Source organism: Chionomys nivalis, chromosome 7, assembly GCF_950005125.1.
Source record: "Chionomys nivalis chromosome 7, mChiNiv1.1, whole genome shotgun sequence".
Taxonomy (NCBI): Eukaryota; Metazoa; Chordata; class Mammalia; order Rodentia; family Cricetidae; genus Chionomys; species Chionomys nivalis.
In genome coordinates this window covers 98314841-98340344 of record NC_080092.1, presented here as the reverse complement: position 1 = coordinate 98340344, position 25504 = coordinate 98314841, and the positions used below count along the sequence as shown (strand labels likewise).

At 52.0% G+C, this 25504-nt stretch overlaps 1 protein-coding gene across 2 annotated transcripts in view; it reads right to left on the bottom strand.

Moving 5' to 3' along the window:
• Pgs1 (phosphatidylglycerophosphate synthase 1) overlaps nucleotides 1–25504 on the bottom strand; it is a 70569-nt gene extending 45065 nt beyond the window's left edge. For both annotated transcript variants that reach the window (XM_057774061.1, XM_057774060.1), the window contains exons 1-7: nucleotides 25359–25504; nucleotides 14084–14273; nucleotides 11429–11506; nucleotides 10063–10162; nucleotides 9239–9428; nucleotides 8539–8717; nucleotides 6033–6554 (exon numbers count right to left, since the gene is read on the bottom strand). In XM_057774061.1, the coding sequence (XP_057630044.1) occupies nucleotides 6033–6554; nucleotides 8539–8717; nucleotides 9239–9428; nucleotides 10063–10162; nucleotides 11429–11506; nucleotides 14084–14273; nucleotides 25359–25492 (1393 nt within the window). In that variant the 5' untranslated portion in view covers nucleotides 25493–25504. The remainder of the gene's footprint in view (nucleotides 1–6032; nucleotides 6555–8538; nucleotides 8718–9238; nucleotides 9429–10062; nucleotides 10163–11428; nucleotides 11507–14083; nucleotides 14274–25358) is intronic.

The following is a 25504-nucleotide window of genomic DNA, read 5'->3' as shown; positions in this document are numbered from 1 at the left end:
AGGCATGATGTGCTCTACACTCAGGCCTCTGCACAGAGAGCCTCCCTGACCGAGACCCTACCACCTAGATCCCCTCTCCTCTGCTTAGAGCTTTTGCCTGCCCTAGTCTGCACGGGTCCCCCTGTTAGCTGCGTGCTTCCTGTAATAGAGAATCCCTGGGAGAGCAGGAGCCCCAACCCAATGAGCATGCACATGTACACAGACAACAGAGACGCCAGATTAGTATCAAAGTGTGTCAGCCTCCCAGCTAAGTAGTAAATGTTCAAAAAAAAATTAAAACGGCAGGAGTTTGGTCTGAAGAGATGGCTCAGCAGTTAAGAGCACTGACTGTTCTTTCAGAGGACCTGGGTTTGTATCACAGTACCTACATATTGGCTCACAAATGGGGGATACAACGTACTCTTCCAAGCTCTGGGGGCACAGGGCACACATACACATACATTCAGGCAAATAAACAAAGAAACCTAAAGAAACTCAGGAGCTCTGCACATAGAGGCCTGAGTCTTCTCTGAGAACTTCTCCAGAAAGATGAACTTCCTCCCACCCCAACCCTCCAGTGCTTCAGAGTCTCAGACCCCTGTAGAAACCAGGAGACAGAAGGCATCACAGCCCGGCTCTTTCACAGGGGAGCACCACTCAATTTTGGTGTCAGAGGGATTGAGAAACTCCTGAGGCCTCAGGGCTGGAGTCTATTGCCCGTGATGGCCATGTGCACCACACAGCCCCCACCACCCTGAAGTTTATCTGCTGATTCTAGGTGGCAGCCATACCACATGGAGCCCAGGTGAACTGGGTGAGGCTGCCAGGCTGCCTCATCAGCTCACCTTCAGGCAAGGTGCCAACCAGCCTGTCGGGAAGACAATAAAGATAATGGCATCCAGTCAGTCATTAACAGATTCCATCTGCGCAGCCAAAAGTCTCTTAATCCTAAGATCCCTGACCACACAAAGGGTTTTGTTAATCTAGAACACTTCATCCAAAAGCAGTTAGTATGCTCAGTCCTTTCTGATCCCCACAGATGTGCCCCGCTGAGCCTATGGCCCTGGCAAACAGATGGGCAAGAGAAGCTTGGTGCACAGTGAACAAGGGTGTGGTCCCTGCCTGACAGAGCTCAGCTCTCAGGACAGAGCAGGGACAAGGCTGACACGTGTCTTGCTCAGGGCAAGATGTCAAAATGATGGCCTGAACAATGGCAGGCTTCACCGTGGGGCAGAGCTGAGACACGGGATCATCACATCGGGCTCCACACACCCGTGCTGCTAACGCTGCCCCTAGGCGCCAGGGTAAGCATGCTCGACTTCACCTAACACCTGGGCCTCCCACTCCCCACACTCTACCAGGACCAGGTGAGACCCAGTGACCCCATAGCACCTGCTCAGACAAATCTGTTAAGCATCTGAGATGCAGTGAAACTCTACCCCATCCCCTAGAACCCTTCCCACTACACCTACAGGCCAAGCCACAGAGACCACCAGAGGCACAGTCAGTGGCTTAGCTGTGCCCTGCTGCCTTCTCTCCAGGACTCTCTCCAGTCAAGGACAGAGGTACAGTAACAAATCTGCACACAGACAACTTAGGGCAGCCCACCTAGGAGTTTACAAGTGTTTAGCTTCCTGATAGCTAGAAAGCAAGATACAAAGTAGAAACCACACTCCAGCTGAGGTGGGAAGGCGCTGTAGTGTCGAGGACAGCACTGTGTATCTGAATGTAGGCAGCTGCTCCAGTACTGAGCTCTACCCCAAGCCTCTCACCTGTACACTTGTGAACGTGACACCCCACTTCTGGTGGCAGCAGCAAGTCACAGCACTCTTACAAGGGCTTAGAGGTAAGAGGAGCCCTCAATACACCACAGCAGTCTGCTGCTAAGCCAGGGCCACTGTGAGCTGGGATGCTCATGTGCAGGTGACAAGGCAGAGACTTTACACATCAGGAGATCCCAGGTGTCCCTCTACTCACACTGCACCAGTCATCCACTCTGTGAGCAGAGCCTCCTCCCAGGGAGCCCTCACTGGCTGTGCACTGCTGGTCACTTACACACTCTTGCTGGTGAACTGCTCTGCTATCTCCAGATGACGCCTGCTCCTGCCCAAGTCAACTGAGCTCCCAGGAAACACTTCCAAAAATTCCCACTAAGAAAACTACGCACTGAGTGTCTCTGTGGGTCTTTGAAATGGCATTAAGACATCAGCAAAGCCTGGGAGGGACGTGAGTTCCATCCGGTGCTCTAGAGTCAACTGCCATGACTTCCAAGCAGGCATCTGAGCAGCAGTGAGTAATCCAGTCCTGTGGTTCTGTTCACCCCAGGCTGGCCTCGATCCCTACCCTTTGCCCCCAATGCTAGGGCCACAAAGTTGCACTCAGCTCCCCAGCAAACACTACAGAGCAACCTTAGTCTTCTGAATCACTGCAAGGAGACCCACAGTGCGACTGCTATGAGCATTTGCCAAGAAGACTTCCCAAGGACTAAACCATCTTCTTCACTAAGCCACCTCACAGGGTCACCAGCAAGCTCAACAGGGTCCTCCTAGCATCCTGTGCCTGTCCCTGGGGAAAGCTATGCTGCAAAGTGATACCTCCTGAGGTACATGGATCCATACGGATCTAGAACGCACACAGTGTCCTGGATTCTCAGGCTGTCTCTCCTCTGAGGCTTTTCGGAGTAGAAACAGTTGAGACCAGCCCAAGCCTGTCTTGTAGGAGCTTGGGCAAGAGAACAAGAGAAGCAACTACATGGTAACCAGCAGTTTTCCAGGGGCCCACAGCAGACACAAACAAGCAGGTCCACATCCTGTACACAGCACAGGCCCTGCTAGAAAGAGTCCACTGCACCATCCAGCAAAACCCACAAGCACCCCGTGGACCACCTGCCCAATCACCCCATACTGATACAGGTCACCTGTCCACAGATGTGCCAGAAAAGAGCTTGTAACCCACCTTAGACAGCAGCCACTAAGCAGGAAAGGGTGCTGGCCTTTCACCTTGGCAGAGTAACCTCTGACCTCTAGATCCTGGCCAGGACCCTACTCAGAAGAAACTGCTTCAAGCTGGTTGTGATCCCAAAACTCAGAAGGTCTAAAATTCAAGGTCATCCTCAGTGACACAGCAAGCAGCTCAGGCTACATGAGACCCCATTTCAGAATCAAACTTCCAAGCACCATCTACCCCCACTTAGCTCCACCTTCTCGTTCTCCTTCCTGTTTTACACACACACACACACACACACACACACACACACACACACACACACACACATTCTAGGATCCAGATATGAGGCTCTCCCTGTTCCCCCACTGATCCAGCACTCACAGATAGCAGGGCCCCACCCACATCAGGGCAAGCAAGAGGGAGGGAGAGGGAGGGAGAGGGAGGGGAGAGAGGGAGGGGAGAAGAGGGAGGGGAGAGAGGGAGGGGAGAAGAGGGAGGGGAGAGAAGGAGGGGAGAAGAGGGAGGGAGAGAGGGGGCAAGAGCACACAGTCCGGGAAAAGGCAAGGAGAGACACACAGGAAAAGCTAGTTGGGTGTAACTGGGGAGGCTTCTTCAGGAGAACACGACAGTAAAGCAGGACTCGGACTACAGTCTCTGCGGCTGCAAGGCTGGCCTAGCGTGGTTGCAGTGTACTTGGAGGAGCATGGTGTCTGGCCTGCCTCTGGCTGTGCAGGGACCAGTGAATTACTGAGCCTCTCCAAAGCTCTGGCTTTACCCAGATGCTCAGCTCTTCCCTGTGTCCCCACCCTGGGGCTCTGCTGTCATTCCCAGAAGGAACTGGGCCAACCTGAAGACTTTCTACACACACCCTCTGGCCAGCTCTACCTGCCCAGAGACACCTGACCGCAAGCTTCACTTAGCCCACATGCTGAGACCAACAATGGGGCAGTCACTTCCCATACAAACAAGGCTGCCTGCCTGGGCAGGAATGCGGGCTTCCGTGCACAGGCAGGACCAGCTGGACAGGCAGGCAACTTAGCCATCCCAGCTGAAGCGTTCCTATGGTGAGGAGCCAGTCTCTGGGGCAGAGCGTCCTGTTTGGGAGGAGTATGTGATGTATGCGCAAAGCACAGAACTCATCCCAGGACCACAAACCACAAATGGAAGGAAACAAAGGATGGTGAGAAGGGTCAGGGGGTAAAGGTGTTTGCCACCAAGTCTGAGACCTAAATTTGACTGATGCAATTCACTTAGTAGAAGGAGAGACCTCATTCCCACAGCTGTCTCCTAACCTTTATAAGCAGGCCACACATGGAGAGACACATTCACACACACACACTCACACAATTGTGAATTTTTTTGTTGTTTCTTTTTTTGGCTTTTTGTTTTTCTACACAGAGTTTCTCTCTATAGCCCTGGATGTCTGGAACTCACTCTGTAGACCAGACTGGTCTCGAACTCAGAGATCCTGCCTCTGCATCCCAAGTACTGGGATTAAAGGTGTACGCAACCAATACAAGGCTCAAATAAATATTTTTTAAAAAAATAACTAAAATAACAATACAGATAACTGGATTCAACTGAACAGCATTTCTTAAAATATATCCCCACTAGCCAGGAATGGTAGTGCATGTCTTTAATTCCAGTGCTCAGGAGACAAGAGGCAGGCGGATCTGATTTCCAGTATCTCCTGGTCTACATAGAGAGCTGCAGACCAGACAGCTACATAGTGACCCTATCTCAAATAACAACAAAAACAAAAAAGTATCCCCACTGAAAATGTTGTATTCAGCAGGGCAGTGGTGGCACGTGTCTTTAATCCCAGCACTAGGGAAACAGAGACAGGTGATCTTTGTGAGTTTGAGACCAACCTGGTCTACAGAGCTAGTTCCAGGACAGCCAGGGCAACAGAGAAACCTTGTCTTGAAAAACCAAAAAGAAAAAAGAAAAGAAAAAAGGAAGGAAGGAAGGAAGGAAGGAAGGAAGGAAGGAAGGAAGGAAGGAAGGAAAAGAAAAGGCTAGACTCAGAGATCAGAGAGTGAAAAAAGTTCCATCTGAGGAGTCAAAGATGGCCTCAAATGTCAAGAGCCCAGATACACGCTGAGGCCAGGCACAGCAACCCTCTGGACTGTCTAGAGAAGCCACAAGAACACAGCACTCCCAGATAACCTCTGCAGTTATAGGTCAGGCACTGGGGCTAAGATGAATTCCTCGGGCAGTGTCATCCTGAAGCAAGCACCCTCAGCAATGGGCCCTGGGCAAACTGTTGCAAGGCTCAAGGTTCCCAACAAGTTTCATGTAGCCCTCAGAGAGCTCTCAGCACCTGAGAGCCAGCCGCGCCTGGGCTGCTCTCCTTGGAGCACAGTGAAGACTCAATGCAGCAATAACTATCTCTACCACAGGGCTGCATGCAGAGGGTCCAGGGCACCGGCTGGGTGCACAGCACAGCTCAGTGACGGACGCCAGCCTCCCATGGACAAGGCTCTGGGCCTCACCCTCGGAACCACAAAGAAAAGAACCAAAGTTCCCATGACTTTCACTAAGTAAGGACTACAAACTGAGCATGCTGCTTCCATCCTCTCAGTCACGGGGAGAAGTAGAAAAAGGATCTATCAAAGTGAGGGAAGACAGGAAAACGGGTTATTCACAACAAATCAGCAATCTGCAGGAAGTCCCCTGCACAGCAGCTAGGTGTGAGCCCCAAAGACAGAAGCAAGCCTTCTGTGTTTCCTTGTGCTCCTTCAGCAGACAGTACATCACATGTCCCTCAATAGCTACCAAAGGACTGAGGATTCAATTTAAGTCAGTGGTAGAGGTGAAAGCTTTGGGGCTGGTTCCCAGAATCAGGGGGAAAAAAAGGAATATTCACCAAGTGGCTTCCATTCTTAAAGCTGTGTTCACATACAGGGGAAGTATTCTGCACAACTCCATCCCCTGAATAGGATAGCATCATCCCTCCCAGACCTGGAACAGGCAGGCAGGACCTGCAAGGGCTGCTAGGAAGATAACCCAGTGCAGGGCTCTCCCACACGTGCTCAGACACCCCAGCTCTGTGTGACCAGGAGCACAGAACACCCCCAATGGGGATGGGGCCAGCCCCCATGTACCTTTGGCATGAAAGGTCCATCCCCTGCGCCAGTACTCCTGCAGCTGGACCCGGTCCTGCTGCCCCAGGCTGCACACTTCGCTGTAGAACTGTCGCTCAATATGCACATAGGCAGCTGGGATGGCGCCCGCCACACCCTTGGCTCCAAAGAAGCCATTCACCTCTGGTGAGGCTAGGAGGATCTGATACTCGGCTCGAGTGCCCAGCACCAGGTCCATGTAGGCCTGGGTCAGGTTGAAGTAGCCAGTGGTGAGGAAGACCTTAGCTCCCCGCTCAGCTTCTGTCAGCAGGGTCTCGGTGACTATCTCATCTATTTGAATCTCAAAGGGCTTCATCTGGATCAGTGGGTAAATCCAGGTGTCTGGTGCTGGTCTCCGGTCACCAGCAGCCGCAGCCTCTTCCTGACTCAGCAGAGAGTCACTGTGGAAGGTCTGTGCATGCAGCATCTGTTGTCGGGTCCTGGCTGAATGGATCACGTCCATGACCCGTTTGTTAGCCGCTCTGCAATACGCAGCCCGGTCACCTACAGAGGACAGAAGAGGAAAGAGAACATGGAGAGCCAGAAGTAGTGGTGTACAGGAGGTGAAGGCAGGAGGGTCAGGAGCTGCAGTCATCCTCAGCTACACAGTCAAGGCCAGCCTGAGCTACACAAGGCCATTTAAAAACCCATCCAGACTCTGCTGGCTCAAGGCACACACCATGTGACTGCTAAGGGCAAATGCACAAGTTTTTACTGGCAGAACACAGACTTAGATCAAGAAGCAAAGAAGGCAGCAGTCGACAAGGGCCCTGCCCACAGGACCAATGCAAGGAGACATGGTTGGGCATGACAGGTAATTCCAGCTACAAAAACTCAACAATACAAGGAGAGGAATGTGAGGTAGCAAACACCAGGATTTTGGTATCTTGGGGACAACAGTTGGGGGTCAGGTAGCTCTGTGAAGCCACTGCGACGGGGCCTGAGCTGCACCTCTTTCGTGTCTGTCTGGGAGGCATGCTATGTACTTCAGTAAGAAAGATCATTTAGATAAAAGACATGCCAGGAACAGGTAGGGTGGCACCTGATTATAATGCTGGAACATAGGAGGAAAAGGTCAAGCCAACCTGAGCTACATGAGACCCTGTCCAAAGGAAATAAAAGTGAAAGATGTGTTCAGAAAAAGATCATATGTTCACATGAAAAACAAAGAACACACACGTGGCCCAGAACACATGTGGCAGGAAAGCACGGTAACCACGGACAGAAGCCCCGAGGGCAGGCTTGAGCTCCGCAGGGACACTGTCCCCACAGGGAATGGACATAAATGGCACACAACTTTGCAGACACACTGGAAAGTTGAAAACTGCCTATCCTGAGGTCTGCAGAGAGCAAAGCAACGCTGCAGTATCAGGAAGATGACCGGTCCACAGACAGAGTCCAGAAAGGAGGTCAGCATGGAGACCCACAGGCAGCAGGCTGGTCAGAGAGAAGAGCAGCATGAAGCGGGGCTATGCTGGGCCACCCACACTCACACGGTCTGCACTGAGAACAGAGACAGACACGTGGGTGCCTCTCATGAGCTAGACTAGGAACAGAGAAGAAACCAACTGGGCAGAAACCCACCCTGCCGCCGAGCAAGATGTCCCTGTCCCTGCTCTAAACATGACACATCTCAGCTGTCCCTAAACACAGTCATTCCCGACTAGTTGTGCCTAGCCTGGCGCAGTACACCAGGGCATAAGCATTTCTTCAAGGGCCAGATAGTACACATTTTAGGCTTAGGGACCAAAAGACAAATCTAAGGATACACAGAGGGAAAGAAATTTTCCACAAAACATTTAACTGATGTACTTCAATGCACAGTGGTAACAACTAAATGTTCCCTGGGGCAGACAGGGCCATCAAGAGACCACAGCCTCAGTGGGCAGTCACAGCTCCCTGGCACCGAACAGGACTGTCATCAGGAAGACCACAGAACATGAGATCTTTTCTCTCACAAGGGCCAGGTTTCTCCCCTTCCCCGAGCTGTCCCTCAGCTGTGCAGTCTGTTGCACACTCAGCAGCAACCCTTCAAGGCCAGAAGCCACAGCCACAGGAATCACAGGAATGCGAGTGCCCAGAACGCTTCGCAAGGGCTTGCTGCAGCAGAGCTGGGCTCTCCCAGTTCACTTTTCCAGGCAGGCGGCCACAGACCTCCATGGGGCTGCTAGGGTAGGAGATTTGGGGAAGAGGCTGAGGTGGAAGGGTGGTCACTAGGCAGGCTACTTCCTGTAAAAACCAAGGCAGTCTCCTGGCTCACCTGATTAAGGTACAAGGACCCTGGGCCGAAACTCCTACCTTCCCAGGCTGGCTCTTGCTTACAGGGCAGGTAAGCATGTAAGAGCCGGTAAATGGCATTTCTCTGGCTTAAGAAACAAATGCTGAAAAGCTCTGACACTGTTTCCTGCACCTGGAGCAAGCACCACAGAGGTGCTCCTCTGGCCTGTGGTCTACAGGAGTCAGCAGAGCGTCGTGAAGGCTGCCCTACCTTTGTAAGGGTGCACCATGCCATCCACAACGTCCACGGTGTCATCCCCCTGCAGCTGCAGGGACACATCCCCCACCGCATCCACCAGCTCCGTGAAGAAGTCTGCGATCTCAGCACAGTCTTGTAAGAACACATAGCGGTCCTGGCGGTTGGTGAAGTAGGAGTCACTCAAGTTTGCACTACAGAGACGAAGAATCAGATGAGGGTGCAGCCAAGAGGATGTGTGGCCTACTGACCCAGGCTTTGGGGTAAGTAGGTGAGGAATGACAATCCCATGGTGTGATGAAACCAGAGCAGCCTCTGTGCTGGACACCAGCCAGGCTGACACTGAGTAACAGAACAGAGATGGCACACCACAACAGGAGCAAACCCAGGTGGAGAACAGGTACTGTAGGCCACACAGCTGTCTGTCAGAGACGTCACAGCCCACAGAGCTGGGCTTCCACCGTGCTCAGTGTGTGCTTCCTGGGCTCTGCCTGTCCTCTGATCCGTCCTCCTCACATGAAGTGAGGTGCACAGTGACAGAGTCACCATGACAATCAGTGAGCCGGTGCGGAGGCTCAGCACACTGTCTACCTCCACACAGGAGGCGAGTGCCATCTACAACCAGCACAGCACCTCTCTCAGGAGCTGGTGGCAGACTGGCCTTGTGCTTTCAACTGAATTCCCTGCTAGAGAACACAACGGAGCGCTCGCTCACCCACTCAAGATGACGTTGTTGTCAAAGAGGTACACCTTGATGTGCTGGAGTCCGATGGTCTCGTTGAAGCGCTCAGGGATAAGGAGTCGGAGGAGTCCTCGGAGGTTTGGCGTGTGGAAGAGGGAGACACGCACACGCTCTGGAAACCTCTGCAGCAGTGGGAGCAGCATACTGCGCGAGTTCTTCCTCCCTGTGTGTGAGCAGCAGAGACAGCTGTGGCTTCTCCAGGAAAGACAGATGTCCTGACTGCCAGACAGACCAACTCCCTAGGAGCCTCACTTTACCTGGGGACCGGTGAAGGAGCCACATCAAACAGCACAGCTTCTGACCATGACACACCTGCTCCAGGGCAGGACTGCTTCAGCCACGCTAGACCCCCTCCTCCTCCTAAATCAGCAAGTGCCTCCTGGGGAGCCACTCCCACTCGGTGTCCTGATCTCTTACCCCAGCTCCAGAAGAAAAAGACCAGCCTGAGCCAGATGCAGCCATCAGCTAGACTTACTGCATACCTGACAGCAGTCACTTGGCCTGAATCTCAGAGAAGGAAGCAGACTTCCAAGAAGCAGGTGCCCTGGGAACTTGGCCTCAACCACCAGGGACCCACACACAAAGTCTTAAAATAAAGCAAGGCCAAAGGAAGCAGAGCAGAGACAGACCCTGAGTAGTCACAGACTAGGGAAAACTCTGTCCTGTCCTGACTGTTTCAACCTGGGCTGCACACAGCCATCCGCTATAGAAGGAACCATGACTGGGACCAGCAGGCAGCCCTGTGCGGGTCTGTTAGAGGGTGGCTCCTCAGACCAAAGGAAGTGAAGGACACCTACCTCTGGAGCCACGGGTGAAGTCCAGGAGGATGGAGACCTTGAGGTCGGAAGAAAACTTCGATTGTAGTGACTTCTCCAGAGAACTCTCCAGACAATCCACCTAGGAGAATCGAAGGAACACGTGTGAGACCAAAGAGCTGTTTCTGCCCCGAGAAGCGAGCCATGGAAATGACTGCATGTGCTATCTATCAGCCCCTGCCAAGCTCCCTCTCCAGCCTGTGCCTCAAGAGGAAGGTGGAGTACAGGGCAGAGGTCCACAGTGCTTGACAGCCTGGGTCTCAGGTCTCACATCTCCACATCCCCTCCAGACACAACATCACTGCTGTACCCTATGCGGAGTAGTACTAGCTGGGAATCCACGGGATAATGAATAAATCCAAGATGGAACCTGCCCACTGGCCCTCCCGTCCCTTTCCCAAGAGAACAAATGAGCTTCCCAAGCTTGCAGTTCAACAGGATGACTGGGAAGTGGAGGGAGGCCTCCGTGCTCCAGTCAAAGATGCAAATATTCAGGCTAGCCTACCTCCCCCGGGCTCCACACACCCGTCTCTAACCACAATAAATCAAGGAAGAGCATACAGCACCAGCCACACACCTTCCATCCCTCTGAGAGAAAAGTGCCCAGAGAGAAGACAGATAAGTCACATTCACAGGCTCCGGCTCAACCCAGACGCTGCCTGCCGTGGGCAACTCTACAGCCAGCATCTCTGAACTCATTAGCTGGCTTAGGCTCCTCCTAGCCCTGTCTTCCTTACTGAAAATGACAGCTACGACACACCAGAAAGTCCAGGGGACAAGGCTGGCCACGTCCTGGCACCCCTTGTACACCCAACAGCCAGCCAGTTGGCCCTAACTGTATTTAGTTCATCAGCCTAGAACACAGTCAGAAAATGTTTTCTGAAAAGTGCTGCTGAGTAAATATTTTAGCTCTTGTGAGCCAGGATGGTCTCTGCCAAGACCACTCAGTCATGTGGCTGTCACAGGAAAGGACGAGTGTGCCCATGCCCCTACAACCATACCAACACAGGAGAGGACGAGTGTGCCCGTGCCCCTACAACGCACTGACAGGTGAATGTCATGAACCTTACATGACTCACAACCTTTGGGTTTCCTCCAACATCTTGGAAATCAGTGGCAATTCTTCAGGCCACACAAAAGCAGGCCATGGACCTGATGCAGCCTCTGGGTTATGTCAGAGAGAGCAGCCCAAACAGCCCTGTAAGGATTGGGGAACTGCTGGCCAGTACAATCGGGTCTCCTACACCATCTTCATGCACTAGGGACACCTATGTGCAGAGGCCAGAAAGGCAGCTGGAGTTAACACTGTGGAGCTGGCTCCACCTGCTGCCCTGCCCCTAAGCCTTACCAGTTCCTGCTCCAAAGGTCCTGTCCCCAAGTAGAGGGATGCCATCACGACTCGCCTCTTGGCTGTTTTTATCTGCCCCTGGAAAAGGAGTAACAATTCTACGTTACATTCATTGTTTTCGTAGTCCACTCGGAGGCAAATCACATCTAAGCTGAATGGCTGGCTCTACGTCCTCACCATTAATTCTCCAATTAGCCGAGCACAGACACAGTGACTTCCCAAAGGAGGACGCACAATCTTAATTCAAATATTCAGTCTGCAAAGCAAGGCACAGTCTAATGGGACAACAAAACACAACACAACCACTAATGGGTGAAGGAGATCAGGGGCACACATGTATGTGTGTATTATATATTTACATATGTATATTTGTCTAAGTGCTGGTCACATGTAAGTGTGTAGACACACATATGGGGACATGGAACCACTTTGGGTTATTCCACCATGTTTTGTTTTATATTGAGATAGGGTGTCACTAGCCTGGAACTCACCAAGCAGTCTGGCTGGCCAGCAGGCCCTAGGAGTCCAGCCACCTCGCCCAGCCTTTCCTGTAGTGCTGGGGATGGGACTCATATCTTCATGACTGTGAGGCGGGCACTTTACCAGGATGAGGGAGATCTGTGCACCCTGATGAGAGCTCACCCCCACAATGTGCTGCTAAAACAGAAAACACACAACCTCACGGATGAACCCCACAGGCACACAGCTGCACTCGTGTCCAAAAGGAGCATGGAGACTTTTCAATACCTCTGGGAAGAAGTACTGGCAGGAAGGGGACAGAAAGCTGCATTTGCCAACATCTGAAGTCTGGCTGTCTGTGATCAAGCATGGGTACACACATGCACAGGCACAGATGAGAAGACAATACATCCCAAGTTGTCTCAACATCCAGTGTCCTCTCTAGGCCCTGCTCCAGCCCAGGAGAATAAAGGATCCCATCTTCAAAGCCCTAGACAGCCACCCCCAGGAATGTCAGCAAGCACACAAAGCACAGCAGTGCAAACTGCCACATCTGTTATCCCAGCCCTCCTGTCTTATCCCTTCCTGAGATAAGACAGGAAGATGGGAGTTTATATCGAGTTAGGGACCAGCTGAGGCAACATGGGACTCTGTCTCCCAAAATTGCAAAGATCAACTCCAAAGGACAGAGGAAAGCATACTTAGAAGGAGGCCCACAAACACAGCACAAGCCTGCAGCCAAAGAAGGGCTATCACCCCAGCTAGTACGGTTCACTCAGGAAGTTGGGCATATTGACTAGACAGACACATGAACACACCCCTGGGAAATGCTTAGGCACAAGGAAAAAACAAACAACATCCTCAGGCTGCTACTTCCTTTGTTTTGTTATCTATTAAAATCGAGGTTGTAGAGAAAAAAACAACAGGCATAGTCAGTTCAGCCCCAACCACCAAAGTCTACAGGGCTGCTCACTACAGGATGCCAGGATCCCAGACAATCCCTGTAGAAGGCAGGCACAGGAACAGCCAAAGACCAGAGGGCCAACACCTGCCACACATGTCAGGTGACGAAAGACAGGGAGCCTGCTGGTCCTCCAGTCTGCCCTCCTGTCCAAGGACAAGGTAAGGAGGCCTTGCCTCTTCTCAGCCCAGATGCAGGCCCCCTGCTGCTTCACTTCAGCTTCAGGAATGTGGGCAGGTGCAGAGCATGACCCAGCCTCCTGACACCTGGGATAACCAGTTCTTCAGGTCAGAGGGAGGACACTGCAGGACCATCCTCACAGACAGTGAGGGTGCAACAAGGGCAAGGGGCCCCATGGGCACTGGCCCACACATGGGCATGAACCCAGCTCAGCCCTGCCCATGGGTGCACACAGACAAAGAATGAGCCTGCCAGAAATGCAGAAATGGTGTGGACCAGCTCAGACAGAGGTGAGAGCAGGGAGACAGCAGGCTTTCTGTTGATGAGGGCTCACTTTCTCCAGAGATGAACCTGAACCTGAGTCTCTGCTATCTCCCAGCACTCTGCTGGTCACTAGATCTCCATTCCAGAGCCATTGCTAATATGAACAGAGTTCACACAGTTAAGGATTAATTAGCACTGAATTACTTCACTCCAGTGAGCAGTCCAACTATGAACTGGACGCGTAATGGGAACCTGAGCACTGTGAAAAGCAAGCCCTCGGTGCAAAGGGACATCACTTCCAAGGAGAAGGAAGTACACACCAGACAGACGCCAGTGATCCAGGATGCCAGGACCCCAGGCCAGGGAGGGCAAGGCTCCTGATCTCAAGGGCCCTGTGATCAAGTGGCCACTGCACATACTCATCAGATCCCACCTCAGACTCCCCTAGGCAACACAGCTACCCAGATGATGCTGCCACCCAGGGAAGGGATTTTCATCACAGCCCCCCTCATCTTTTAGTAGAGAAGGACTGGGGGCTACCAGTCCTCACTGCCTCCACACTCAAGAGTCTAGCCATGTTCTCGCTCCTCCCTGTTCTAGGACACTGGCTCCCCAAGAAGTTTCTGCTTGGAGCTCAACTCAGCCCTAGATGAAGGTGAAATCTGACAGAAGAGGCACAAGCTAAGCAAAGCTGCACCAGAAGTGTCTACAACAGAGTGGGTGTCAGGGCCTAGCAAACCTTGACACCCTGCTCCCATCCAACTCCTGTCTCAGTTCCTCAAACGACTTACCTTTAAGAGCTCGAAGAACTCTGCAGGGGAAGAAAGCACCCTGACGTGAGAGCTGGGGACTCCGAATTCCGGGACCAGGTTTCTGATCCACTGGAACCTGTGCACACCCTCGGGACATAGGCAGCAAGGTGGGGAGGTGATCTGAGGAACAGTTGGGGAGAGCAAGGGAGCCAGTAACAGCCATGGTGACCTGGTTAAAGAAACATGCACATGAGCTACTGTGTCAAATACCTCTGTGGACTGACTGACTCTTTTGGGAGAGTTTGGCCATTTCACATTTTTCCCATATAAGTCCTCCTCCCTCCTAGCACCTCGAAGCAGTCGGTGTTGCACAACTAAAATGGCAATGCCTATATACAAACCCAACCAAAATCACTCCCAATAACTCAGGGGCCGAGTAAAAGCAGTCACAAAAAAAGCTCACAAAGTTCCTGCCTGGCTAAATCTGCCCCTTTGACATCAACATGCCTCAGAAAACCCTGGCTACTGGTGGTTACTTGTCAGGGATGGCCCAGAGGCCCCCAAACACAGGCTATTGATGCTGTTCTTGGATTCCCCCAGAACCAGATAGCAAGACTGCTGAAGACACAACACGCCTTAGCTGTAGGACACTGAGGACTGCACACGGATGACCTGAAAAGTTCCTCCCTACTGGGTGGCTTCAACAGTGCTGAGTGGTGCTATGCACACCAGCGGGGAGAAAAGTCATCCATGGTGGCACCCAGCAGTGACACACACACACCCCCCACCGCAGGCAAAATGCCCCATGGTGCAACAGTGGCATGAAGGATGTGGGATGACCAGCCACCTTCTGTCCTCTAAGGCCCATCCACAGGAAGGAATTCATTTGTGGTACTGTAAATCTGATCAAAGGTCCATGGCTTAGAAAGTCAAGCCCTAGGGGGAACCTATTACTGTCTTTGTTTTTGGCTTTGCTGTTGTTTTTCTTTTTTTCTTTTCTTTTTTTGCTAAATAGACGTATTGTTAAACTGCCTTCTAAATATCTATGGCTATGCCCATGGGCTGCTCTCAATCTTGGCCAGAGAAGCCTTTCTGTAGTGGCCAGTAGTTAATGAAAACTTGTAACTGGTTAGAGAGTTGAGAGTAAGTGATTGCTGAGTGTTCAGCCTGAACTGGACATCTCCATGGAGCTCACCAAGCCTCAGAGAGCGCCCAGGAAGAGAACAGCAGGGATTTACGAGCTGAAAGATGGTGAAGAGGAGTGCTGTGAAATGCTGACTTCTGGGTGTGATGTGGCTGCTGTGCCCATGAACTCAGGGCGGCTACAGTGCCAGGACAAGGGCATGCCAACATCAGTTGGCATTCCAGCAGCCAGCACTGACTGCACTCACTGGGAAGGAGGGCGGGAGCAGCAGCTCAGCAGTTAGGGGCTCTGGCAGAGAGCACGAGCTCAGTCCCCAACACTGGGCAACTCACAGCAGCAACTCCAGGCTAGTGGACCCAACAACTAGTGGACAGACAACAACTCTGTCCACTGCAGCACAGCACATGCCACTTGCACACACAGGCTCAACGGCGGAAACAAAAAGGAATGTTTTTTATTTTTAAAAAGGAAAGGTGGGCCGGGCGGTGGTGGCGCACGCCTTTAATCCCAGCACTCAGGAGGCAGAGACAGGCGGATCTTTGTGAGTTCGAGGCCAGCCTGGTCTATAAGAGCTAGTTCCAGGACAGGCTCCGTAGCTACAGAGAAACCCTGTCTCGAAAAACCAAAAAAAAAAAAAAAAAAAAAAAGGAAAGGATATGAAGATTCTGCTGGGGAATAGACAGGATCAAGACACATTGTATAAAGGTACAAAATGGTCAAAAAAGTAAAAAAAAAGACACATGTTTTTAAATTCCCTCCTAGGATACTGGAAACAAGGCTGGCCAGGAAGAGTAACAATGAAGAGCCAGGAGACTCAGGACTCCTGGGCTTCGCTGTCAGAGGACCTAGAACACCAAATCTCTTTACAACTGCTGTAGGGAGAAAGGCTGTGCAGTGCCGTGGGGAAAGGGCTGATCTTTGGAGGGGCTGCCTTGACAAGAAGGCCCCCCAGCTGTCAGACACATCTTCCAGGGTCCCACCAACATGAGGCTGACTGCACAAAGCATGAAGCTACACCCCAGGAAGCCTCAGCATGTCCAGGCTGAGCCATGCCCCTGCTGCCCCGTGCAAAACCCCACACAAACCACTCTAAATCCCAGACTGCAGAGAGCAGCAGGAAGCCTTCCAGTGTGTGACTGGGAAGGGTTCTGGGTAGCATTTCCTCAGTACCCTGGGGCTCAATGAAGATTCCAGGAAGATGATTTCACTGTTGGTCCACTCCAGCAATGACTCTGCCCAGGGCTCCAGCACTGCAAGACACCAGATGGCCCCCAGCTGCACTTCCCAGAAAGCCCACCGGTCTACCATGACCAACTCACTGCCAAGAAAACTTCAGTCAACAGTGGAAGGTAGTGACTCCCTAGGCCCGGGAAGACTGCACCAGGCCCTGGCCTCCTGTGCAGAGACGAGAATGCAGCATCTCCCTGCTCTCAGCAGAGAAGGGGAGGGGAGGGCATCCTTCCTGTTGCTGCTGGTTTGCAAACAAAAGTCCTGAGTGTGATTGCTGCCTGAGCAGGCTTAGAGGAATTGGGTGAACCAGGAAACCTCCCCCCAAGAGGTGCAGCCTGAGCCTCCGTCTAACGGCACATGCCCACCGTGTAGAGCAGATGAGAGAGGACCAGGTCTGCCTGCTTTACTCCGTGCCAAACCCTCAGACCCACACAGCCACCATGTGGGCAGAGATGCCCACCAGCTCACATAGAGGAAGGTGAGGATACTCATCCACACCAGACAGTCCAGATCAGGGCCAGAGTTCTGTCAGACACACAGGGTCAAAGGGGAGGGGAGGGAGGTGATGCCTGGAGCTGCGGGAGGCTTTCAGCAGGCAACCCGGAGGAGAGGGGCTCTGGGCAAGGTGAAACCTGAGCAACAGAAGCATCCAGAAACCAGTGGGTGCTGTGTGCACCCATACTCATACCCTACAACGTATCAGGGCAGGCCTAAACAGCCACCATGGCAACAATGACTGCAGGGGTGGCAACCTTGAGCAGGCCTCTCCCCTGCCAGCAGCTCTCCCTGGGAATGCTCCACCGGGGCCTCAGTCCAGAAGTTGTTGCAGGCTTCTCTGTGCTGACTTCCTGTTTAATCTGTGTACTGACTTCCTGTTCAATCTGTGTACTGACAGGTTTATTTTTGTGAGCAAGAAGGAGTTGTAAGGCCAGCAGGGTTTGCCGATTAACTGTAGAGACAGTCCAGACTTCATGTTGTTTCCACACACTCCTGGGGGTGTGCACCAGTAAAGGACCCCACAATGACAGCACACACAGGAGACCCATCTGGACTGGAGGAGCTTGAGCCTGGTCTGTTCTAGGGCCAACACTGTGGAGGCTGCTCCTGGATTCCCACAATGCAACTCCTGAGGACTGTCCCAGAAAAAAGCTCATCCCCACTACAGCACCAGACCCACTGTACAGTAATCCAGTCTCCGGGGGCCACCCACCTGCATGAGTGATTTCCCCTAAGCCAGGCCATTTACTAAGAAACAGCATGGCCTGGGTCAGTGGTGAAGGAAGGCCCACGCTGCCAAGCCTGACAACCTGAATTCAATAACCTGAAACTCAGATGACAGAAGGAAAGAACGAAAGAGAGAGAAGAGAAAGAAAACTTAATACAGCAAGTGAGTGGCACTCACAGACAGTCAAGGATTTTTTTTTTTTTTTTTAAAGAAAAAGAAGCAAAGTCGGATGGTGGTGGTGCACACCTTTAATCCCAGCACTCCAGAGGGCAGAGGCAGGCGGGTGTCTGTGAGTTCGAGGTCAGCCTGGTCTTGAACTACAAGAGCTAGTTTCCAGAACAGGCTCCAGTCTCGGAAAATGAAAGAGAGAGAGAGAGAGTCCTATCAAAAACTAAGTCTGAGAGCTTCAAGGCAGAGGCTGCGGTTACTCATCTTGTCACGTTCCCATTTAAGGAACCGAGCCACTGCACAAGCACAATGTCCACATCACAGCTGGTTCCCCTAAGTCATCTCTGTCTAGATAGCATCTAGCACCCAGTTCTAGTAACACAGAGAAGGAAGTGGAACAAACAGACATCAGGCTCTGTGGGCCTTTCCTCTCTGAAGGCCCCTCCTTCCTCCAGGAATGTCCAGGGAGTAGAAAGAACAGGGCCTGCAGGCCAATGATCCCCTACCTGACACCCAAAGCCTAGGAGGACATGTCACCCTCAGCACGAGGGGCCAACAGTGCAAAGCTATCCTCAGCCTGCAGTCCTGAGGACCCAGGACAGCATCCTCTCTCAATTAGCTGCTAGGGCCACACCCACAAGACACCTGACTCTGGGTAAAAGTTCAGCCAGACTTAAGGTCTCCTGTAGACACTGCAGATAAATTCACCCTACCAACAGGGTCCTGTGACGTGGGCACAGGGGATGTGAAAGCATGGCAACGGGCTTCTTCCCACCACCCCAAGGACTAAGAGATTCAACCAGCCCAGAGCAAGGCATGGACACGCTTCTTCGAGCCCCCTATGGATGGCAAAATTAGCCTGATATACCAGAGAGTCCTAGGCAGGGCAGTGTCCCCCTCAACACTCCTCCATGAGGGCCACAGGACAATAGTGCCAACTGAGCTCAAAATTGTCAAGCTGCCACCCAGCAGAAAGCCACAAGCCCTTGAGTGGAGCAGCAGGAATGCCAATCACACCAAGTTTTGGGGAGCTGCCTGCATCTATGGAAAGACACAGGCTTGCCTCACCTGTGGGTGGGCCACAGCAAGACTCTGCCTAGCTCCCCCATTCTCAGTAGAGAGTGAGAGAGACAAACCCCACCCCAGAAGCACACTGTTGCCTATACATGTCACCCTCTGTAGCCCCCCAGCAACCCTGGAGCCATAGTCCCCAATCTACCTATCACCAGTGGGTCACTGGGACTAAAATTCCTTCCCAGGGGAGGTGCAAAATCCCCAGCACACCAAGGGTGAAAGCACCAGAGCTCACTTCGAGTGGCTTCATGGCACGGTACAGGCGAGGTGGTATTACTGGGGTGTATGTGCTCCCACCAAAAGGCCACACTGGAAATTCTTTACCCAGCAGGAAAATGACTTCCCCACAGGCACAGGATGGAGCCCCTCTCCAGCCCTCCCCAGCCCTCTCCATGACCATGTGCAGGGAGCAGCCCTGCACGCAGCAGCTGCTATGCACTCTTTACTCAGCTGAAGTGTCTTCCCCCCCAGACCCTCAATGGGGGGGTGAACAGTCAACAAGCCCAGCAGGGATGACTTCTTAAGCTGGCACAGCTGAATACCCCAAGACGGCGGCTGTTTACTCAGAGGATAGACTGGCACAACAGGCAATGGCAGAGCTGTGAGCAGAGACAGGCCTGAGCCAGTCCTGGGTCCTTTTTCTTCTCCTCCTCCTAGCAACTATTTACTCAGGAGAGGGTCTCTTGGCCCTCCCAGGCCCCTGAGGGGTGTGCACAGACAAGTCCAGTCAGGATGGCAGCTGTTCGGCTGAAGGTAGACCTGTAGACAGACACAAGCTGTAGGTCACCGTGCGGGGCTCTGGACAGTGCTGTGAAGTGGGAAGGCTGACTGCCCCCCTACTGGAGAGCCCACACTGGTTAGGAAAGCTTTGTCCTGCGCAAGACCTCAGGGCTCCCTCTGGGAAAGAGGGTTCCTGGTACAGATGATAGGATCCCAGTCAGATGTGTCCAAAATAAGTCTTGAGAAGCAGCTGTGGTCTTTGGTCACATTTTCAGAAACTACTTTTTAAAAAAAGGCCGCCCTCTGCCCACCCACTTCCCCGTCACACACATGTCAATGTGAAAAGGGAGCTGATGAGAAGAGCAATAGTCATCACTTCCTGAGAAGTCGGTACTTCCTGCAACACCAGCAGCAGCGGCCCTTCCTGACTTCTGCAGTCTAAGCCCAGTCAGGGAAGTGATGCTGCAGGTTACTCAAGACGGTGGCCACTGGACTCCCCCAGTAAGTACCGCTCCAGAGGCCCGGCTGCCAGCATCCAGATACACTGACCACAAGCCAAAAGAAAGTTGATGACATTGGGGGGCTGGAGAGCTAAAACGTCTTTAAAGCCCACGGCTAGCAAGGCATACCAAGAACAAAGTGCATGACATGAACAGACTTGCCCTTCCTGGGTCCCGCCAGGCTGCCTCCTTCACCATTCATCAGTATTTACAAGGGGCTTAGCTATCAGAGCATTTTAATCCCGGGCTGTTCTCCATCTGCCTAGCAGCACACATCCAGCAGGACCCTCACCCTAGCTAAGATGCACTCAGGGACACTGTCAACAGCTACAACTGCAAGTGAGTCACACAAAGTCACATCTGAGCTCTGAGGAAACAACTCTTTGATTCGGATTCTCTCCCTCCCACCCATCCTAACTGCACAAATAACAAACCACGAGGGGACTGAGGACACAGGTCGGTGAGAAAGTGCTCGCTTAGCATGTGCAAGAGGCCTGTGGCTCAAACCCCAGCACAACCATAAAAATCTTGACAACTTGTTAGAGCCGAGTTGTTCAACTACAGAGTTTGAGGTTAGCCTGGGCTACATGAGACTCTTGTCTCAAAAACTAAACTAAACCAGAGGCAGAGCTCTAATGGGTTGGAAAGGCTGACTCCCAACATCAGAAATGGCCAAAGGAAAGCACCTGCTGGAGCGTGAGGGGCTCCTCAGAGCAGAAGTGTCTCAGAATGCACCACGAGCCTTCCACCACAAAGGAAGAAACTCCAACTGAAAGAACCTCTGTGGCCACCGTTTCCCTCTCAAAGCTAGGAAATAAGGACAGTGTCCCTGTCTCTCTGTGCCCCCCCCCCGACAAAGGAAACAGGCTTAAGTTTAAAAAATAAAGAGCTGTGTATTTATTTAGCTCAACTAACATAGTTTTAGAGGAATATTTCCTTATATGGCAAACAAACTCAAGCTTAGGAAAGAAGGCCCTCTCAACATTTCCCAGTAGGTCTCTTCTGCTCCAACTAAGGAGCCCGCCTTGTGCATCGCTGGTCCAAACCCCTCCACCCGAGGCGTGGCCTCTCCTAAGCACCAGGCACCTCTACCTGGGCACCTCAATGTAGTTCAGGAGCCACAAACCTGCAGCTTTTACTGCCAAAAGCCGGTGCGGTCAAGTGCTACAACCTAAACACTTGGTCACGTGACCTGCCTCAGCATCGCTTCCCCCAATACCCATAGCAGGCCTGATTCTAATCTGGCCCTCTATAGTTTTATTCGCCCACTGCCCCTGACTTCACAGGAGCACCCCTACCTCCCAAAGCTCAGGGCTGTGCCATTCACAAACCACACAAGGACCTAAAATCTGCCTTCCTAGGTCTCTGCCCGGCCCAGGAGACTGACTTGCTTATAGCTCCTCTCCTACTTAGCAACCCTCCATCAGTTGTTAGACATGGTTCAAGGGCAGGCGGCGGTGGCACATGCCTTTAATCACAGTGCTCGGGAGGCAGAGACATGTGGATCTCAGAGTTCAAGGCTAACCTGATCTCTAGAGCTAGTTCCAGGACTGCTAGGGCTGTTTCACCAAGAAACCCTGTCTCAGAAAAAAAAAATTAAAAAAAAAAAAAGAGGAGAAGAAGGAGGAGAAGGAGGAGGAGGAGGAGGAGGAGGAGGAGGAGGAGGAGGAGGAGGAGGAGGAGGAGGAGGAGGAGGAGAAAAAGAAGAAATGTTTCAACTGCTGCCGCCACTCCTGGTCACATCATTTGCCCCTTAAATGCCTACTCCCCTTCTTCACTGCAAACAGCTCTGTGCTGTGCCACAGGGGGAGGCCTTCCACCTCCAGGGAGCCGCCATGACCTTCCACCTTGCTTTCCTGGAACGTCTGCTCACAGGTCGGGCACTGTAAAGGCAGGGCTGTCTTTATCTCTCTCACTAGGCTAGCGATGACCCATCTACACGAGGAATAAATCAACTGTCTAGTTCTCCCAATGACGGTGAGTCAGGCACTTGCTTCAGAGAAAGCAACAGTATCTCAGGATCACTAATAAGAAATGGTTTTCTCGTGTTCTTTAGTCTCTATGGGCACCGCTAAGCCTGAGAGGAAACCACGCAGTGAAGAACCGTTCCTCCTGCTGGCCACAAGGATTCACCAAGCCCCCGATGGCTGAGTCAGACGGGCAAGCTAGAATCTAAAATAACTTAAGCTCATGACTACACAGAGCTATTATCAATGAATCAGTGATCAGAGAATTACAAGAAACCACACCATTCGGGGAATGAGGAATTGGGAGGCACAGTGGAACAAAGGAGAAGAATCGAAAGCCAGCAGCTGAGAGTGGCCACAACTGACATGAATAATGCCAAACACTAAGGCCCCAGAGAACCAAAAAAAAGCTGCAAGCCAAACTAGGCAGAGGCGGGGACAAAATCATGCAGGGTCACTCATTGGTGGACACAGTCATCCTCGTCCCCACCCTAAATGTTATCACTGTAAAGAGCTTCTGAATGCATGGCAGAGAAACTCAAGTTCTGGTTCTGACTCAGAGAAATCCACCAGTCAATCCCCCACGCCCCACACCCTCTGACTTAACTGTAGGCTTAATCTTTTGGCTAAGAAACACTGAGCCACGTGTACTGCGGAAATGTTGGGAAATTGAGCTTAGTGTGGTGGCACCTGCCGTTAATCCCAGAACTCAGGTGTTCAAGGTCATCTTCAGCCTTCCCTAGATCAAGGCCAGCCTAGGAGTCCCGAACAAATGTGAGTCTTGTAAAATCAATTTAGACTGCCCTCGCTGCCACACAGCACCTGCAGTCCTCATCCTTAAGTTTAAGGCTACCCTTAACTACATAGAAACCCGAGTCAGGCTGGGCTGCATTCAACCCTGACTCAAAATAAACAGATATATATAAATTTTAAAAGACAGCCTGGTCTACATAGGAAGTTCTAGGAGAGCCAGGGCTATGTAGTGAGATCTTGTCTCAGAAATTTATTAATGGGCTGGATAGACAGCTTAATGGTTAAGACTTAAGATGGGATCCTAACTACCTGTAACTTTAGACCAAAGGGATCCAATGTCCTTTTCTGGCCCCCAAAGGCACCTGAGATACATAAGTAAAAATAAAACCTTTGGTCTAAGTGTGGTGGTGCACACCTTTAAGCCCAGCACTCACTCAGGAGGCAGAGACAGATGGATCTCTATGAGTATGAGGCTAGCCTGATCTACACAGAGTTCCAGGTCAGCCAAATATCTAGTGAGAACCTGTCTCAAACTAACAAAATCTTTTTCTTTTTTTTTTTCAGTTTTTTAGAGGGGCCAATGAGTACCTTAGCAGGTAAAAGTATCTGTCACCACACCTGACAACCTATGTTCAATTCCTGGGACAAACACACACACACACTGTAAAGATTTTTCACTAAGAAAATAAAATAAAACAGGAGGAAGAGAGAAAGTGCCCCAGGTGGGCATGGTGGTTCAAGGATGCAATTGCTGTGCTCAGAGTTCGAGGCTAACCTGGGTCACGCAGCATGGGCACTGGGGGTACAGCTCATTGGTAAGTAGGGTCTATCTGCCTAGCATGCACGGAGCCCGGAAATTACCCCTAGCACATGAGAATGGGCACAGTGACTGTAATCCTAGCACTCAGGCTGTAGACAAAGGGATCAGAAGTACAAAGTCATCTTCATCTACAAAGTAAGCATGTTGGAAGCTAATCTGGGCTACATGTGGCATTAGGGGTACTGCTCAGTGGTAGATTTGATACCTAGTGGTAGATTTGATCTCCTGGATTTGATACCTGGCAGAAGTAGGGATATTTGTGTGTCATGCCCCAGCACCCTTCAGTGATCAACACCAAAGCTCAACAATAATAATGTTTCAAAACAAAAAGGAAATTAACAAAGCTTCCTAAACCCCTCATCTTTTGGGCCCAACTTCTGAAACCTTAAACTACACCTTGCAGTAGTCTGATAGCATGATGTCAGCATCACCTGACTTTACCACCCAATAGAATGGCCAGGTCTTTGGCTGAGCCTCGGTTATAGAACAGAGTGGCCACCTCCTCTACATCTGGGACAAAGGAGACATTCTGATCAGTATACACTCAAGACTCCCTTTCTGCCTGGAATGTGTCACCTGAAAGTTCCTCCGAAGCAAACTTGGGCTTTGGCTGGCAAGCTCCCTCTGTTAATCTGAGAATCAAGGCTCCACACCTAGAACCAACACAAGTCACTGCATCCCTAGCTGTCTAGCAAGACTGCAAGATCTTACCCATGGAACTCGGATATCAAAAGCTAAAACAGTGGACCATTATAGCTCACACCTGTGACCCCAGCGTTTGAGAGGATGAGGCAGGAGAATCAGAAGTGCTAAGCTAGCCTGAATTAGTCAGTTTAAGGCCAGCCCCAGCTACATGTGACTATGTCTCTAAGAACTGGGGGGGTCCATGGAGCTTGCTGTTAAGCCCAAGGACCTGAGTTCAATCACCTGAATTCACATGGTAAAGAACCAACTTCCACAGGTCGTCCCCCTCCCACCACCTGAGCGCTCTCACACACATTCATACACAAAAAATTATTTTAAAGAGAGAGAGCCAGGGATATGGTTCATTGTTAGATCACTTGCCTAGCGTGTATGAGTTTCTGGGTTTGAGCCCCAGCACCAGAAGAAAAAGAAAACACTTATAAAATCAAAATGCTGAACATTTCAACTAATAAAGTAGGTTCAAAGCTTTCGTTGGGGCCAGTGTCTCTAAACATTTGCACACAAGAGACTTACACGCACACTTTTCCCCCCCTAAATATTAACAACAGCATTAGGCCTCTTTAGGTGAGCCCGTTCTTGGCAAATGTTTACTTTAAAGGACCACTGCCCGAACAAACTGCTTCAAAACCTACTTCCCCGTTTACACAACCCACTTCAGTACTTTTCCAGAAACAGGTCCTTTGAAAACACGTAGAAAGGGTTCCGAGAGTTTCCTCTTCACCGGCCTGAGTGCCGACTGAGTCAGGATTGAGAAATGTCTCAAGCAGGATGTGTGCAAGGCAGCCTGCACCCGGTCCCCGCAGGGCTGATTCACTCCCGCCAAGTCACCCCGCAGGGCCAGAGAACACCAGCTTTCACCCCGGGGACCCCGCTGCAGCCCCGAGCGCGCCCCGGGTGGCTCCTGCACGGTGCACGCCCACGGGGGGCCGCGGCCGGGCCGCCAGCACGCGGGGAGACGGCGAGGGCCCCGTCCGCCCGCCGGGCCCACCTCGCCCCGAGCGCTCTCACCTCCGGCGCCGGCGCTCCCGGCTCCTGCCCAGGCGGTCGGAGAGCCGACCCAGAAGCGCGGCCAGCCCGGGCCGGCCAGGGAGCAGGCCCAGCAGCCGTCTCCAGAACACCGGGCCCGCTGCCGGCGCCGCCATGGAGACCCGCCG